This window comes from Natator depressus, chromosome 1, assembly GCF_965152275.1.
Source record: "Natator depressus isolate rNatDep1 chromosome 1, rNatDep2.hap1, whole genome shotgun sequence".
NCBI classification, from domain to species: Eukaryota; Metazoa; Chordata; order Testudines; family Cheloniidae; genus Natator; species Natator depressus.
In genome coordinates, this window is record NC_134234.1 from 163401521 (window position 1) to 163419540 (window position 18020).

Sequence of the window (18020 nt, forward strand, 5' to 3'; positions counted from 1 at the left end):
CAGGTTCTTACTGCCACCAGCTGCCTCCAACACCTGTAGCTTCAGCACCCAGCCCTGCAAACTACGACCCTTACCCACTGCACTCAACCCCCATCACCATGCAGTATAGCCATCCTGAAGTGCAGCACTCATTGCACAGCACTCCAGACAGGACATATGCAAATCTGTGATTTTACCGTTCACCACCCCATCCCCTTACCCTTTCTGTTTCCCAAGCAGTTGTGTTTCTTTTCAATAAATGAATTTTCTTTTCAATAAATGGATTTTTTGGCTTTGAAAACATTCTTTATTATTGCATAAAGTAAAAGATACCTTAGCCCAGGAAAGAAACAGGCACTGCAAGTCAGCATAGCAGACACAGAGTGCTACTAACATTGGAACCACTGCACTTCACTCCTGTGCAGGGCACCAGACATGACTGGTGGCTTCAGCCTCAAATTGCTCCCTCAAGGCATCCCTAATCCTTGAGGCCCTGCGCTGGGCCCCTCTAATAGCCCTGCTCTCTGGCTGTTCAAATTCAGCCTCCAGGTGTTGAACCTCCGAGTTCCATGCCTGAGTGAATCGTTCACCCTTGCCTTCACAAATGTTATGGAGGGTACAGCACGCTGATATAACCGCGGGGATGCTGTCATCGGCCAAGTCCAGCTTCCCATACAAACAGCACCAGCGGCCCTTTAAACGGCCAAAAGCACACTCCGTAGTCATTTTGCATTGGCTCAGCTTGTTGTTGAACCACTCCTTGCTGCTGTCAAGGCTCCCTGCAAACTCGTGTTGTATGCGTTACTCGCGTTGATATCGTCAGAGTCCTCACTGTCAGTTTGTAGCTTAAGGAGTAACTTGACTGCCAAACGTGATTCACTGGCGAGACTCGTCAGCATATTCCTCAGCAGTTCGGGCTCTATTCCCACAGACCAAAAGGGAAGACAGAGCGCGCAGTACAAAAAACATTGAAAGATGGCGCCAAATGTGGATGGAAACACAGGGATTGCTGGGATGCGAACTGATGCACAATGGGGCATTGGCCCTGTCCGCCCCCTTCCCACAAGCCACAGCGCCAGAATGGGAAGAGGTGCTCTGTGGGATAGCTGCCCATAATGCACCGCTCCCAATGCCACTGCAAGTGCCGCAACTGTGGCCATGCCAGTGCGCTGTCAGTGTGGACAGACGGCAGTGCTTCCCCTGCTGCGCTCTCCAAAGGCAGGTTTAACTCACAGCGCTCTACATCTGCAAGTGTAGCCATGCCCTGTGAGGGTGAAGGGGAGAGGTAAGAAAGACAATGCCCATGAGCAGCCCCGGCCTGTGTCCCCGCCTCCTTGGGCAAGTGGAGGGTCCAAGGCTCCCACAGCAGCCCAGCCCCCCTGGGTGGCTCTTACCACAGCCCAGCTCTGACTTCTGGCCTCGGGGCGGGTGGAGCGGGGGTTCCATTGCAGGTGGGAGGTGTGGGGGCCCAAAAGTTCTTTGTGCCGAGGGCCCCAATAAATCTTAATCCACCTCTGGCTGCAGGGGTGCAGCGGCACTGGTGCTTCACTGTAGTGCTTTAGTGGAAATGCTACTTCTCCGACAGGAGAGTTTAGTTAATCCACCTCTGAGGGCATGGCTACACTGGAAACTTCAAAGCGCTGTCACGGCAGTGCTTTGAAGTGCACGTGTGGTCGCATGCGAGCACTGAGAGAGAGCTCTCCCAGTACTCCTGGTAATCCACTTCCACGAGGGGATTAGCTCCGAGCACTGGGAGCGCGGCTCCCAGCGCGCTGAGCCTGTCTACACTAGCGCTATAAAGCGCTCTGACTTGCTGTGCTCCGGGGGGTGATTTTTCACACCCCTGAGCCAGCAAGTTAGAGTGCTATAAAATGTAAGTGTAGACAAGCCCTGAGAGAGGCAGTAGCTATGTTGGCAGGAGAAGCTCTCTGGTCAACATCGCTCTGTCTACACCGGGGGTTAGATTGGTATAACTCTGTCGTTCAGGGGGTGGATTTTTCACACACTTGAGCAACGTAGTTATACCAATGTAAGTCTGTAGTGTAGACCTGGCCTGAGACTTTACCCAGAGTAAGGAAATCCTCTGTAGGGGGAGGAACTTAGGTGTACCCATGTGGATCATATTTCAGGATCAGGGCCTTTATACAGTGCTTTGATTATGCTGAAGTGCTTTATAAAGGCTAACACAATACAATAGTGGATTTTCTGTACTTAGCTCTGCTGTAGATGAATTATGTGGAGCACAATTTAATATCTTGTGCATTTGTCAAGCACATATTTTAATTATTGCAATTTATGATCTGTAGATCTCTAGCTGTGTGATTGTACCTACATCTCAGGTATTTTGACATGTAGCTATAATACGTTACAGATACTAACAGGAAGGCCAGGTTTAAGAATCCAGCTCTGGGCATGTGCGCTCATATATATATACACAACTTTGCATTATTATGCTCTGTAAGTAGAATGAGGTCTTCAAAATTATCACATATTTGCTCTTACCACATGCATAGCTGACATTAAGATATTTTTTCACTCCAGGCAGGCACGGACTTCCAAAATGGTTGTTGTTGACAATAATTTTACACCTTTGTTTCCCATAACACCTCTTTGATAATACTTCTAAAGCTGTATAGGAGAAACAGTCTGAAAGAAAAAAATTTGAAATGCTGGTTATGTACATATACTTATGTTATCAAAGACAATATCTACTACATGTGTACTTATGAACCTGAACCTGTCATCCATATTCAGTCAAAACTCCCATTGATTTCCCTGAGTAGGACTGCAAAATTAGATCTTAGGTTTATTCATTGAATATAAAACTACGTTGCTAACTTCTACATTTGCCTTGCATTTGTTAGGAAATGGGATTTGTATATTTCTGTTGCAGGTCAAAAATGTGCTCCCAGTTTCAATAACATGCCATGTGCATTAATTTTATAAAAATAAACTCATCCACCTGGATTTTACATTGAAGGTGAAATGAAGTGAATAGGAAAGTTTATGTACTGTACCTACCTGCTTTAATCTACTTCAGAAAAAGCAGAATATCTTTAAATGCTATTAATTTCTCACATGCACTAAACACAAATCCAACAGGAAAAATGCATTTTTGTCTTGTTTTTTAAATACGAAACCTTCTGAAATTGCAAATGAGGAGAAGGTCATTGTTTTCTGAAGCTCTCTGCTCCCAACCAATATTATTTCATTTCCTTTGTGGCTTTCTATGAATGATGGGTGCTTTCTTTTTGGAGTCACCAGCTGGGGACTTTTAAGAGGTAAGAAATATATTTCACTCCTTTTGACCACAAATGTCAGACAAAGAAGGCAGCTCATTATCTTCTTCCTCTTCATTTCCATCTGGGTTGGCTAGTGCTAATGATCACAAGGAGTTAAAATAGGATTCACAATAGATTTAACACAAGGCAAAAATCAGTCACCTTTGAAAAGAAAACAGAGATTTCATATTGAGGTTTTTGACAAAAATAAAAATTCAAAATTTGAAGTCCAGAGATAGAACAAATCTGTAATGTATCGATTTAATTATTTTAAATGCAGACCAGACTTAAGCAACTATGAGTAACTTGTAAACCTGAGTAGCTAGTCTGCGGATACTGCATTGTTTGTTTGTTTTTGGTAAATGGCTTAGTGACTGGTAATCTTGAGATACATATTCCCTTGAAAGCAATTCTTAGCTATAAGAAAAAGCTGGTGACTCTTAACTCCAGCACTTTTGATGCGAGTCAGAAAACTATAAGAAACAAAATACTTTAGTTTGCAAAGTCTTCTGACCACATTACATATGAAGTCTGTCATAGTGGAATTTTATAAACTCAAAGCTGACAAAGAGAAGGAAGAGTTTTGATTCAATGACTCAGCTGTTTTAGTCTCCCTTTGGTGAGCTTGAACGCTGGAAGACAGAGTAGATTAGGTGGACATTTTTAGGACTCTTTAGGCAGCAAAATAGTTTATCTTGGCAAGTAAGAAAGAAACTAAAGAACGTTCTGTAGAGGAACTATCAGATGATCCATACAGGAACTGCTCATGATAATAATATTGTTCTTGCAAGTTTAATTATATTTTCTACAACCTTTCTTGCTCTGCTGTTAATTTTATTTATATGAATGGTGTCTTATATGAGGCTCAAGCCATTGGCCTGTTTATTTCATTCAAGTACAATGATATAATGAGAACATGTTTTATTTCAGTGTTTTTAGGTGTTGGTTCATGTTGCTGTTCAAGTTAATAACTCCTTTTAGTCCATATTCATGTTGACTTTGGGTTAGGCTCCTCTACCTGAGCCATTCTTGGCACATCCCATAGATTGATAGGCTCTTGGCATCTAAATGTTTTGGAGGAAATTCCAGAATCTGCCTGGTTTCATGCTGGGTGGATCCATTCGAACCTTTCATGCTAATTATTTGTCCATTTTTTTCTTTTACAGGAAGGGGTAGTTTTTCTAGGCTTTACATGCAAAGTTTTATGACTAAAGAAAACTATTTAATTGTTCCCCGTAGGCTAGCCAATGTTTAACAGCTAAACAATTCAGTTCAAAATGTTCTACAACTTCATGCATACTTTTTGTGTGTGCTTGTTATCTTTCCAGTAATTCCCCACAGTTAGAATGCTGGCAAACATGTGGTTCAGTTGGCAGGAAGTCTGTATACTTAACATTAAAGAGTACATTTTCAAGAACAGGCTCAAAATGTGCCCCTGCAATTTTGCTCATGCAAACCTCCCCAAGCAGAAATTACACAGATAAATCAAAGAGATGCCTAACCAGGTGAGCTGCATATGCTATTCTCACATTCAAATTCAGGTTTTTGAATACACAGAATAGCAGGTGCAACTTATGGGACTGGATTGAAATATCTTTGACAATTTGGCCCAAGTGAGTGAGTCCATCCTTTTCTTGATTGAAGAGCCAACTTGTAGTAGTTGGTGCCTAGTTATTCTTCTTCCGCCATGTCACACTGTATTTTGGTTGTCTCACCTATTTCCTCTCTCTCTCCACTGTCCATTCTGAGCCTTTTTCTCTCTGTGTTCTTTTTCCCTCCTGTAGATTTCTAGTAGTTTTGCCTTCTATCCTTCATTCTCGTTTTTGTTCTTTACCTCGTTTTTTCATGCTAGCCCTTTCATTCCACTCTGTCCTCCTCTTGCCTCTAAATTCCCCCACTTCGGTCTGCCATTTTTCCTCTCTCTCTCTCTGCTGCCACGGCTATATGTTCTCTCTCAGGCCTCGTTTCACTTCTAAAAAGGGTATACTTTTTACCTCAGGTAGCTAACATGTATGAGCTATCCTAAAGTAAAAGCACAGAGACTAGCCACTTTAGCTTTACTGTGCAGTAAACTAGATGAAGTCAATTCTATATCCCCAGTGGGGTAGGACCTCAACTAGTTTACCTCATGGTAAAACTAAAGTACCTTGTCTTCACTGTACATTTACTGCAGGGTCGCTCCTATCAGCATTTCTCAAACGAGGCCACTGTGGCTGCACGCGGCTACCAGCAGATTTTTTTGCGGCCTACAACAGCCTCCAAAGCCTGGGCAGAGATTGGGGGCAAAGCAACAGCCTCTCCCTGCAGCATGCAGCTGTTGCTCCGGAATAGCTGTTAGCAATGGCAGCGAGATGCACTGCCTTGGTGTTTGTGCTGGCATCGCCAGCAGGGATTGGAGCCCTGCACCGCGCAGCCTCCTCGGGGGCTCCAGGCAGCACGTCTGGAAACACGTGGGGCTGGTGTGCACAGTGCTGGAAGCGGCTATGGTGTTTGGTTGCTGGGACGCTCCCTAGGCAGCTCACCCACTCCCACCTGGCCATGGCCTGGGGAGCCTGGGATTCCACAGGCAGCCGGTGAGTTCCCGACTCACCTTCCCCAGGGTGGGCTCTTGCTGAAGGGCCACAGGAGGCAGGGACAGAGAGACGGGTTTGTCAGCCACCTGCATGAAGTGATGGCCACGCTCTGAGGCCACCACAAAATTTGTTGTGGGAACCCTTGGCTCATATGCATTTGTGACCCTAGATCCCCCTTGTTTTCACACCCTACACACCTACTGCAATAATATTTGTGCAAAATATGCCTTGTGAGGTGCAATATGAAAGCTAAGAACATGCTGGTTATTAATATAATTTTACAAAGCATATGTTAACATTATATGTAAAGTTAAGAATTCCATCTGCATGATGTTACTAGAACATGTTTAAGACCAGACAGCATAGCCTAGGTAAAAGGTGATAAACTGGTGCATCCGATGAAGTGAGCTGTAGCTCACGAAAGCTCATGCTCAAATAAATTGGTTAGTCTCTAAGGTGCCACAAGTACTCCTTTTCTTTTTGCGAATACAGACTAACACGGCTGTTACTCTGAAAACTGGTCTGTCCTAGACAAAGGAATGTGGGTTTACCTCAATTTACATATTAGCAATAAACAAAGCCATTGAGCTAAACTCAAGAGAGAGAGAATGAACATAGCTTGTGCACCCCAGAGAGACACAGGAGACTGAATCCCCAGTATGACAAAGGCATCTTTTTTGGGATATAAGGAACAGAGGGAGACTCCATCTTGATCCTTCACCTTAGGAGACAATGAAACCAAAAATTTGATCTCTGTGATGGATCCTGGCCAGTAAAAGTCTGGAAAGGAGATTGTGGGTGAGAGAAACCGTCATGAACAAAGATTATCTTGCTAGATTAAGTTTTAGTCTTCTATATAAAAAGAAAAGGAGTACTTGTGGCACCTTAGAGACTAACCAATTTATTTGAGCATAAGCTTTCGTGAGCTACAGCTGTTACCAGCAGGAGAGTGGGGTGGGAGGAGGTATTTTTTCATGCTTTATGTGTATATAATAAGATCTTCTACACTTTCCACAGTATGCATCCGATGAAGTGAGCTGTAGCTCACGAAAGCTTATGCTCAAATAAATTGGTTAGTCTCTAAGGTGCCGCAAGTACTCCTTTTCTTTTTGCGAATACAGACTAACACGGCTTTTACTCTGAAACCAGTCTTCTATATGTGTGTTTTCACTTTTATTTGCTTGTAACCATTTCTACCTTTCCCGCTTGTACTTGGCGTCACTTAATACAAGCTCTTTTGTTAATAAACTTGTTTTGCTTTCATTATCAATCATCAGTGCTGGGTAAGTTCAGTGAGGTGTGTGCTTCCAGAAAGCTAACAGGCTGGACTGTTTTACTGTCTCTGTAAAGGCAGCAAACCCAAGGCTTTCTCTGTGAGGGTCCACTGAGAGGGACTGGTTCCTGCAGAAGGACAATTTTGGGGCAAATTTGGGGCTGGAAGGGTACTAAGATCGGCCTGCAAGGAGTAACCAAGTTGGAAAAAGTCCAGGTGAGGCTTGTGGGCTGCTGGCAGACTGATGGGGTCAGAGTGCTGGACCAAAGCTGCCCAGCCACAAGGCACCCAGGATTACAAGGCAAACGGTGACCAAACCCCTCACTGGCCTGTGTGAACTCCCAAATGTCACAGCGTTAGCTATCCCGAGGTAAAAAGCACACCTTTGTAAGGAGTGAAAACAAGGCCTCTCTTTCCCTGAATCGCTAGTGCTACAGGGCTCTTTGCAGTATGTCTCTTGTCACAAACACTAGAGGGATCACCCTCATCTAGCACCACTCAAGGGAGGGGAAGAATAAGCGTAGCTTAAAGGAGGTCTGGAATAAGAGAAGTATTCCTAGGGGAGAAGGGTTAGTGGGCAACGTGCAGGTGAGTCAGTCAAAGATACATAATAAATGCAATGTATCATATTACCACATCTGTGATGGATAGATGTATGTATAAATAAATATGTTCACTTGTTGTTCAAAGGGAAAATTTAATAAAGTCAAAAACAGTCTAAAATATATCTGCCTCATCTGACCTGTATATTATATTATATTTGAAAAATTCATTTTTATGTCCATGTTATTTAATAAGAAAAATAAATCAACTTTCCTTCAATAATGGAAAGCAGAGAATAACACACCCTTCAAATGAGAGAGATTAATTCAAGATTGTGCAACCTTATGATATTTCTGGCAACAATGCTTTAAACACAGTAGGTAGACTGTATTCTGCAAACAGGATCTGTTTTCCAGCTAAAGAGCATTACTTCAAAAAGAGTTTTTCTTTGAGGTCCCAGTTCAGCATGGAATTTAAACAAGTGCTTAACTTTAAGCATATGAGTGAATAGTCCGATGAATTCAATGGGACTAAAGTCTGTACATAAAGCTAAGCACATGTGTAAGAGTTTTCCTGAACAGAGTTGAATTTAAGCATGGACTAAGGTTTGAAGGTAAGTACATACTATTCTTTTTTTCTGGAATGCCTTAATGCTTAAATTAGATATGTGCTCGCATAGGTTGCTGAACCGTTACTTAAATGTTTGAAATGGATTGCTTGTGAAAGGTGGCTGATCGATGGAGCTGGAGGCTGAAGTCTTCCATCCACAGAACACGTATGATATAGAAAGTAGCAGTATAATCGTCTCCACACTGCCAGTTTACCTCACCCTTCTCTGAAGGGAGCCTCTCTCTCGAGAGAAGACAGTTAATTCTCCAGGCCTCTCTGCTGAGATTGCCAGCTAGGTGCCAATAGTGTTGGGTGGTGGGTTTTGTGAAGCGGACATTTAGTTGAGTGGAACTGAGGAATATGGGGCCTCAAAAAGGGGGTTTAATACAGCAGGAAAATATCGGCTCTGACCTCAGTTATTTAATGAATTAGAAAGTCTTGTTTCCGGAGGAAGGGCTCTTTCAGCTCGTAATTAGCTTTAGTCAGAAATGTTTTGGCATGCAAATTACACCTAGCCGCTGTAGGCATAAATCGTTCAGGATTTAATTAGTAGCAATTCTTCTGATTTCTTAAGGCTTCTCACATTTCAGCCTGTACTCTCTTTTCCCTTGCACACAAACCCTGCAATTCCATGGAATGGCCAGAGCTGGCTGAAGCAGCAATTTTAGCCAAGCCTGTGAAACAATGTTCCGTCACTCCTTACTAATTGCTGTCCAGTACTATCCCACTGCTATGCACAGAGCCGGCCTAGCAATTGTGGGGAGGGGTTAATGAGATGGTTTTTTGGGATGCACCTCAAAATTAGACCAATTTTACTTAGATTGTAAGCTTTTTGCAGGCAGGGACTGTCTTTTTTTGGTCTGTGTTTGTACAGCCCCTAGCACAATAGGTTCCTGGTTCATGACTGGGGGTGCTAAGTGCTATGATAATACAAATAATAATAATTAATACATGTGTGAATGGGAAGAGGAGGTCCTTGCCAACTTCCGACCACAGAAGTAGAGCCCAGCTACTTGTTCCTTTCATCCCTGATCACTGGTTTTCATGACTTTATGTTTTCAAGGGTGTCTCATCAATACAAAAAGAGCTAGTCAGGACTTGCATTTTAAATAGTGTGAAATCTCTGCTTTCAGTTTATCAAACCAGGCTGGCTCATGCTTTGCAGAGCCCAAGGTCACTCTGGGGATAGGAATTGACTGGGGGAAACAATGCAATTCTGGAGCACATTAATGCTGGAAATTCAAAAAGAAGGACAATAACATGGCAATTTATGCAGGAGCATATTACATGGGGCCCAGCTTGTGCATCAGAAGACACTCAGTAATATTGTTAACTGTAGCAAATACATGGAATACATTGTGACAGGTTTCAGAGTAGCAGCCATGTTAGTCTGTATTCACAAAAAGAAAAGGTGCCACAAGTACTCCTTTTCTTTTTGGGAATACATTGTGTTCATGAAACATATTCCTGATACCTTTCAGTTTCAGATCCAAGTATGTGAGTAAACAAAGCACTAGATCGGGTTAAAAATACCACTTATGACTGAAACCATTCCTTGGATGTAAGTACAATAATGAAAGACTGATCTCTCTCTTTGCAGAGAAACCGTTTATGTGATTGTGCAGACAGCATCAGTCTCCAACAGGATTATCTCATGTTTTGGTCCTATGTTGAAGTGGACCTGAGTTCAGAATCCAGCCCTTATGGATTTAGCAAAATTTTTATCTATCTGATGCACAGAAACTTGCCAGCACAAGTGTGCAGAACAGACACGTGGAGTTCCTTATTCTTTGTGGGGTGATAACAGAGTACTGATAAACTAGAATTTGTTGCTGCAAACTTCTTAAATGTTTATCACTGCACTTTGCAGAAATCAGCTCCATATGTATATAGATTGGTTAAAGGGACTTCTTATTTTATTTTAAACTACAGTACCCAGAATACATTTTCAAATAGTTCAGAAATCTAAGCTTCCATTTAAAAAAACCCAAACCAACCTAAGTTGTTAACCTTTATGGGTTGCAAGGATGTGGACATTACCTGATACAACTGTGTCTGCAAGAGTCTGCAGACAACTTGAAACAAATCACTCTGAGGGATGCGATCTGCCCATCCAACTCTGGAGGTCAATTCTGAAGCCTAATGAGAAGTTTTAAATATTATCATTGTTAACAATTTTACTGCTAATCATTTAGTTGGGGATTGGTCCTGCTTTGAGCAGGGGGTTGGACTAGATGACCTCCTGAGGTCCCTTCCAACCCTGAGATTCTATGATTCTATGATTTCAGCAGAAACTTCTCCACAGTGGTTGGATGTAGCAGCAGGCATTTGGGCAAGGTGCTGTGGGACACGCTATGAATAGCTGCTGGGGTGGGAAGTGAAAAATTCAATGCATTCCCCTTCTCTGCAACTTACAAATGTCAAGTCAACTCCAGTAGCCAAAAGAGGAAGGGAAAGAGAAGATGTATCCTGTCCCCATATCAAAAGCCTCTCCTGCCTTTTGGTGGCAAATTTACATTTAATGTACTGCATGAGCCACACAAAACAGCATAGGCAATAGGAAGCTGTTTTTATATTTCTGATCTCATACATCTCTGAGAGTGCTGCAATTCAAATGCAAAATACAGCACTCTGAGATATGGTGCAGATTTGTGCTAGTCCCAAGGCCTAACCTTCATCAGCTGCCTTCAGCAAAATCAGCATCCAGATTGATTCCAGCTGCTGGAGATAGCAAACAACGGTGCTGATGCTGCAAGAAAGTTCTTTTCCTATCTCTGTCTGCTGCTAGAAGGAGGCATAAACCAAGGCACCTAGGCTAGTACAGGAGGCCATTGAAGGAAACCACTCCTTTAAATTTTTAGTCACTGGAGGAAGTAGGTGTAACCCCACAAAATCTCAAGCTGTTGTCCTCCTAGTGAAAGCCTTTATATATTAATGAAACACAATACTGCACAGCTAGCATCCACCGAGTTGAGTTGTAACCTGGGTTTACAGCAAGAGCAGTTAACCAGGTGCTCTCACCTCAGAAAGTGTGAATCCTAACTTCATAATTAAATTCAGGGGGAGAACAGATCAAAGAGGAACTGTCTGGAAAATAAATACGTAGGAGTGTGGATTGGATTTCCTCCTCTCAGTAGTTCTGCTTGGATTGCAATGACAGTATTTTTTGAAGGGAAACATAGTGAAATACATGTATAACCAACTGAAAACAAGAAACAATATCTCTTTTAGAACTAGGGCTATGCAAACTGATTCACATAAAAGGAAAACTGGCCCCCAATTTTTGCCCATCTCTCAAACTGTTTTTGAGGTTCAAAAAGTTTGGTTAATAACTCCTCATCTCTTTCCCTCTCCAACTCCCAGCACTGAGAGGGGCTGGAGGGGATTCCAAAATGGCTGCTGCTCTCTTCCTGCCTTTGAATACCACCACTAATCTCCCTCGGGTACTGTGGAGCTCTCTCTCCTCACAACTTTCTTAATCTCTTTCCCTTTTTACAGCTTTCCCATGATTGTGGGTATGCAGCAGTTCCTGGCAGTCTCTAGACTAGGCCCTGCGCATTAAGTATTTTCCCCACTTCGTTCATGGTGAGAAATGCTACAAGAATGCTCATGTCTATGTGTATGTAAATAATTACTTAATACATAAATTACTAGTAGATGGCACTCAAAAATAGGTTGCATGGTCCCTGGGTTTTGTAGGAGCAATAAGACTTGTGTACTGTAATTTGCTTCCCTTTACATAGCTCTGTACATCAGCTCTTGACAAGAAGTGCTTTTGAATTTGCAGCAAAACGGTTGAAGGTTTCCTTTAATACATTGAATAATCCCTGAATTGCTGGTATTTAAATGTCTAGCAATTTCCTAGATTTTGGTTGGATTAAACTGTTCATGATTTCTGGAAATTAAAAGTGTGTAGTTAATAATGGGTATAATTACAACGGTGTATGTGTATTCCTTGAGCTGCCTGCAGTGATTTGTACTTTTACTTTTTTAGGGGGTGTTCTCATCTCAGTGCACAGAGGGTTACACGTGGAAATCCCTCACACCAAGAGGACAACATACCCCTTACTATGTAAGCCGCAAGCTTTTTGACGATTATTAATGAATAAATGATTCAGGGCCAAGTTCTTCCCTTAGCAATATGCACACAACGCCCACTTACCTCAGTGGGAATTGAGCACACATATCCAAGGTCATAATTAGGCCGTTAGTGCTTCAGGAAATGTATGTGTAATGATCAATAAGGGAGAATAGATGTAATCTGTGTAAAAGTACATTTTAGTATCTTACCTTGAACATTTCAGCTAGGGGCTATCTATTATGCACCAACTCTTCTTTCAAGTACTTTCATGTGTTAATAAGAGTAATTTATGAATTTAGGAGTGTTTGTTGACCTGAAGCTTCCTTGCACTCTCTATGGTAACCTATGCTTTGGCACAATGCTTTATTTTCCTTTGGCTAATAAATTTTCTCTATTACATCTTGTTCCCATTCACATGTTACTAGGAATTTAAAAAAAAAGAAAAGAACAGAACATGTTAGAAAAGACAATGCTGTACACGGAAACAAACTGCTACAAACTCCTGTACTGGCTGATCCCAGTTACAGTATCTTAAAAATATCGAGCACCATGAAGGCACCTCGAGGCTTGGCAGTTCAGAGCCCTGGCATTTCTGGGCTTGCTGCATCAGTTATGAATGTAAAAAAAATTGCTTGAGCCCTGGCACCTTCTTCATTACAAGTTAAGCACTACTTTCCTCCCTCATTTTTGAACTGACTCTACTCCTGGAACACATGAAGGGTAAGATTTTCAAAAGCACTCAGCGCTAGCTTAACTCTGCTCCTATTGAAGTCAGTGGGCCATGACCTTCAAGAGGCAGAGTTAGGCCAATGCTTCTGATGTCCCACTGAAGATGTATGGGGTATAAACACTCAGGCTTCAAGGCATAAGCCAACATCTGATTAATGGAAGCTAGGAAGAAACTTTTCCTATGGGCAGGTTATTCCATAATGGCCTTCTGCAGGGTTTCTTGCCCCTTCCTTTGAAGCAATTGGTGCTGGCCAATGTTGGAGACAGAATACTGGACTAGAAGGACCAGTGGTCTGACCCAATATGGCAATTCCTACATTCCCTTGTTAAAGGCATAGGAAACTAAGCTGCACTGGTAAGCATGACTTGGAGCATTCCCATCAACTCAGCTGGCCCCAAATCCTCAGAGGTCCTGACCACCTGCCACTCCTGCTCAAGTAGTGCCTTTGGAGTTGGCCCTGAGGGGGGCTCATTCCAAGAAGCAGAAGTGGCAATGCAGAATCAATAAAGGGGCTCAGCAACTCAAAGAATCAGGGCAATAACATCTCAAACTTTGGAACAAGAACAACTTTAGATCTCATTTTCATCCTTCAGGGCTGGGGAAACTAAACAATAACAGAACATTCAGCATGGCCTAGGGGATTCTTATCTTGTATTTATGTATGAGAGAGTACACTTTTTGCATCTGTTTTTAATTCTTAAAGCTTTATGTACTTTATCTGGGCCCCATTTGAGTCAAGCCTCTGAAAATCAGTCAATCGGCTTTACAAGTTTAGGGAGAATTTAGAATAGTTCCATAATAGTGTCAGCTCTAAGCTGCGTCTTGTAATGAGTTACTTATCAACTCTATTCAATGGGATGCAAGGTCACCAAAACCTAGATTCTAATTAATTCAGTACCCAACACCACTGGCAGTTTGACCCAGTACTGAACAGGGGTGAAATCCTGGCTCCACTGGAATCAACTGGAGTTTTGCCATTGACTTCAGTGGGGGCAGCATTTCACCTCAGGTAATTTCTTCCCTGATGTAAACTAAAAAGTTCTCATGTCTGCACTATGAGGCAAAGAAAGTAATTGTAGGACTAAAGGTCTTAGGGCTGATCTGCACACAAACGCGTACAGAGATAACAACAGATGTCAATTAAAACTAATTTAATTATTGTGATGCAAGTCAGTGTGCAGGCACTCTTATTTTCTAATAAAAACAGCAAAAATTAATTGAGCCAAAATCATTTTGTTATCGACTTTAGCTAAATTGACTGTAGCCTTTTTTGTTCTGCCATTAGCGTAGCCACACACAGATGTGCACTGACACAACAAAATCAGTTTTAGGAAATCAATTTCATTACATCAGTGCAAGTTTGCATGTAGACCGGAGTTCCCAGACTTTTTGCTGGCATGACACTATTTTAATGAATTATTTCCTCCCAGAATCCCAGACAGCATGGAAGATGCCATTTTGAAGAGCAAAATGGCATCCTCCACACAACATGACCTCTCTTGCACTGCCGATTTGTAGTACCACCAGAGGATCTGTTCCATTTGCATAAAAATAATCATAAGCTTTTATCTGTTTTATTGGTATTGATCTTTTTACTGAGTTTTTGTATAAGCATTGAATATAATTTTCAGCTAATACACTTTTTAATAGTACATATAAAGCTAAATAGAAATATTGGCTTGCAGACAAATGGTTTTGTAGACTAATTATTGATCCCCTCTTCACGTTGTAAGTATCATATTTCTCACTCTTGGATGAAATACACCTCTGTGCAGAGGGCCAGCACAAATTCTAGGCATCAGTTAAATCACACTGAACCCCTCAATACAGGGCTTCAGTGGGACTTGAGTGGTGCACAGATCTTGTGCTGGTCCTCAGAGTGAAATTCTCTCCAAACATCTTGAATGTCATCCACTGAATAGCTTTCATTTATTCAGTGGCTTGTACTCACCTTAAGCACTCACATCACTACAGTTTAAGGTTATCTAACTTAAAGGCAGCTGCAGTAATATACTTTAAATGGTCTATTTCCTGCCATGCATCAGCTGAGTTTATGCATTTGTTATTGACCGGTTATTATTTATTATTTACAGTAGCACCCACAGCTGGCCTTCTTTCTATACATTTGAAAGGGGTATAGTCACTGCCTGAAGTAGTTCACAGTCTAAGGACAAATATTATTATTTATTTGTATTACAGTAGCATCTATAGGCCCCTATTATGGACCAGGACTCAGTTTTGCTAGGAGCTATACAAACACCGAACAAAGAGACGGACCATGCCCAAAAGACATTACAGTCAAAGTATAAGACAAGAGCCAACAGTGAATACAGACAGACAGGGAGCACAGGGCAAGGATAAGACAAGCATTATAAGCAGCTGTCACAGCACATTGGCTGCCTAACCATTGTCAGAAGCAGACAGAGGTTAGGGGAAAAGGGAAAGCAAACAGGGATATTTAGTACAAGTTAATTAGATTCACAAACAGACATCAGGAGTAGAACTTTTAAAACTATTGCTGGACCATTTTCTAGACTGCAATTATTATATCTCAGCTACACTTCCGATCTCATTTTTGTTCTTCAGCCTGGACACTGTGTTTTAAAAATACTAGTTCTCATTAACAGCTGAGTCAGATGCTATTCCAAAGAACAGTGGATCTTGCATATCAACTTTTCTATCTGTTTTCTAAATTTCCACATTTCTTTTAAGAAGGCTGCATAAACACACTAAAACTTACCAAACTGAGGGGCATGGCCCACTTCTGTAGAGCAGATGTCCTTCTCATGTGCTAATCTGCCATATGTGGCAGAATAGATGTTAAGAAACTTTGACTCTTTACAGTGGAGTTTCAGTTCTTCGTTTTCACACGCTGATTTGGTTTTATGTTCAGCTAAAATAGAAACCAATAACAATGTTATATTACGAGGTGGACCGTTGGACTGTTAATGGTTAATTAATGAAATGTGGCATACCTACAAGGAAGAACTCAACCAAACAGCAGAGGGGAAAGTTAACTCCTCCTAGATGGTTCCCTCATTTTAAATTAATTAAAAAATAATTTTCCCAGTCTTCTCTCCCACTGGCTCATCTTCTATGATCTGCTTTATAAAAATACTCATTAAAATAAATCTAATCTCTCTTTGCTTCTCCAGAGGACATGGCCACATTCTCCACTGCTTCACTGTTAAGTGGCTCAGCCCACACATTAATAATATAGATGGTCTGCATCACTTGGTGCCACAGCATGCAGCTGAAGTGAGCGCCAAAGAATTTGAGGCACTATCGTATAAGAATGGTTCGATTTCAAATGTTGGTCTCAGCCATAACCATTTAACTCCAGTGAAGGCAATGGGTTTGCACAGATATGACTGAGTGTGGAGGTTAGCCCATTCTGTTGAACATCTTTTAAAATGAGTCATGAAAACAGGAAAAGGGGGTTACACAGCTGAAAAGGGGCGAAGGGAAACCTTATTGTTATCAGGAATGTTGACATGAAGTACTAAGATCAGACTGGAGAGAGGAAAACTTCATATCTATTCATAAAACGAACTTAATTGTTTCATCTGAAATACAAGAGACATAAATAGCTTTGATTTCCTTGGGAATAATCCAGTTCCCCACACAAGAGCAGACAGAAAGTAGTCACTTTTAAACATTCTTTGTATTGGCTCACTGATTATTAGTTGTGTAGAAGTGCAAACGGTGCTGCACAATAGGTAAGTTGTGTGAAACAAACAAAAAAAGTTCTGATCTGGGGGGCTAACAGCCTAAAACTATGTTCTGTGTTCGTACAGCACCTAGCACAATGGGATCCTGGTCCATGACTGAGGTTCCTAGAGGCAACTGCAATACAAATAATAAAGAAACCAGAAGCTGTTATACTACAGGACAAGCCAAACCAGTTGCTTAGGATAAGAATATAATGAAGATTTTTTGTAGCTATACCATACTAATAAAGAAAAAATAACATTCCTAAAGAGACTAAAAACTACATAAAGCTGACCTCTAAGAATCTGGAAAAGTACTTAAGCACATGCTTGAAGACAATGGGTACATCTACACAGGGATAAAAGACTCCTGGCATGGCTATGGTTGGCCCAGGTCATCTGACTTGGGCTGTGAGGCTAAAAAGTGCTGTGTAGACATTTGGGCTCAACCTGGAGTTTGAAGTCTAGGACCTTCCACCCTTGCAGTTTCCCAGAGCTCGGGTTCCAGTCTGAGCCCGAACAGCTACACAGCAATTCTTCAGCCCCAGTGCCGGAGCCAGCTGACCTGGGCTAGATGGAGGTTATTTATCCCTGTGTAGACAAAGGGGCTTGACATTATGCATATGCACAAGAGTTTTCCTGAATATAGGGATGTTTTCAAAAATCAGGCCTAACTAAGAATGTTAATATCATACTGAGAAATATAAATCTTATGTTGAGATAGATTAGATTGTTTGCACTCACCTTGAAACCTATTACTTAAAGTAATTCTGCAGACAGGAAACTCCATTAAATATACTTTTAGGTAGCTTTTGTAAAAGTCAAATCACAAAGTCAATCATACATATGAAATATCTGCGCTACAGTAAATGAAAAATATCTAGTGCCTTTAAAAAACAAAGAAAATCCCAATCCACTGAGATCCATAAAATGAAAGAGCTTTTTAATGACATAGACTTTAATATAATATCCAGGATACATACAAATATAACAGATAGAAATCCTGGAAAGTAAGTATGCAGGCACATATTTATTTTTCTGAAGACAGGTTCACCTATTAATATCGGTGATGGGAGTCAATGTGTTGGTGCTATTTCAAAGTTAGTGATTCCTTATCTGAGCTTCCTGTCCTTGACTTTGAGGTCCTACTCAATTCAGTCTCCCTTCACCTATTTGTTTCTTGTGTCACCCCGTCCCTCCCCTCTCCTGTTCCTTATTGCCAGTCTTGATGCCCTGTTTCC

General features: G+C 41.6%; 1 protein-coding gene across 3 annotated transcripts in view; it reads right to left on the minus strand.

The window, feature by feature from the left end:
* EVA1C (eva-1 homolog C) overlaps positions 1–18020 on the minus strand; it is a 61999-nt gene that overhangs the window by 13274 nt on the left and 30705 nt on the right. For all 3 annotated transcript variants that reach the window (XM_074946726.1, XM_074946725.1, XM_074946724.1), the window contains 2 exons: positions 15810–15962; positions 2482–2625 (listed from right to left, as the gene is read on the minus strand). In XM_074946726.1, coding sequence (XP_074802827.1) covers positions 2482–2625; positions 15810–15962 — 297 coding nt within the window. The remainder of the gene's footprint in view (positions 1–2481; positions 2626–15809; positions 15963–18020) is intronic.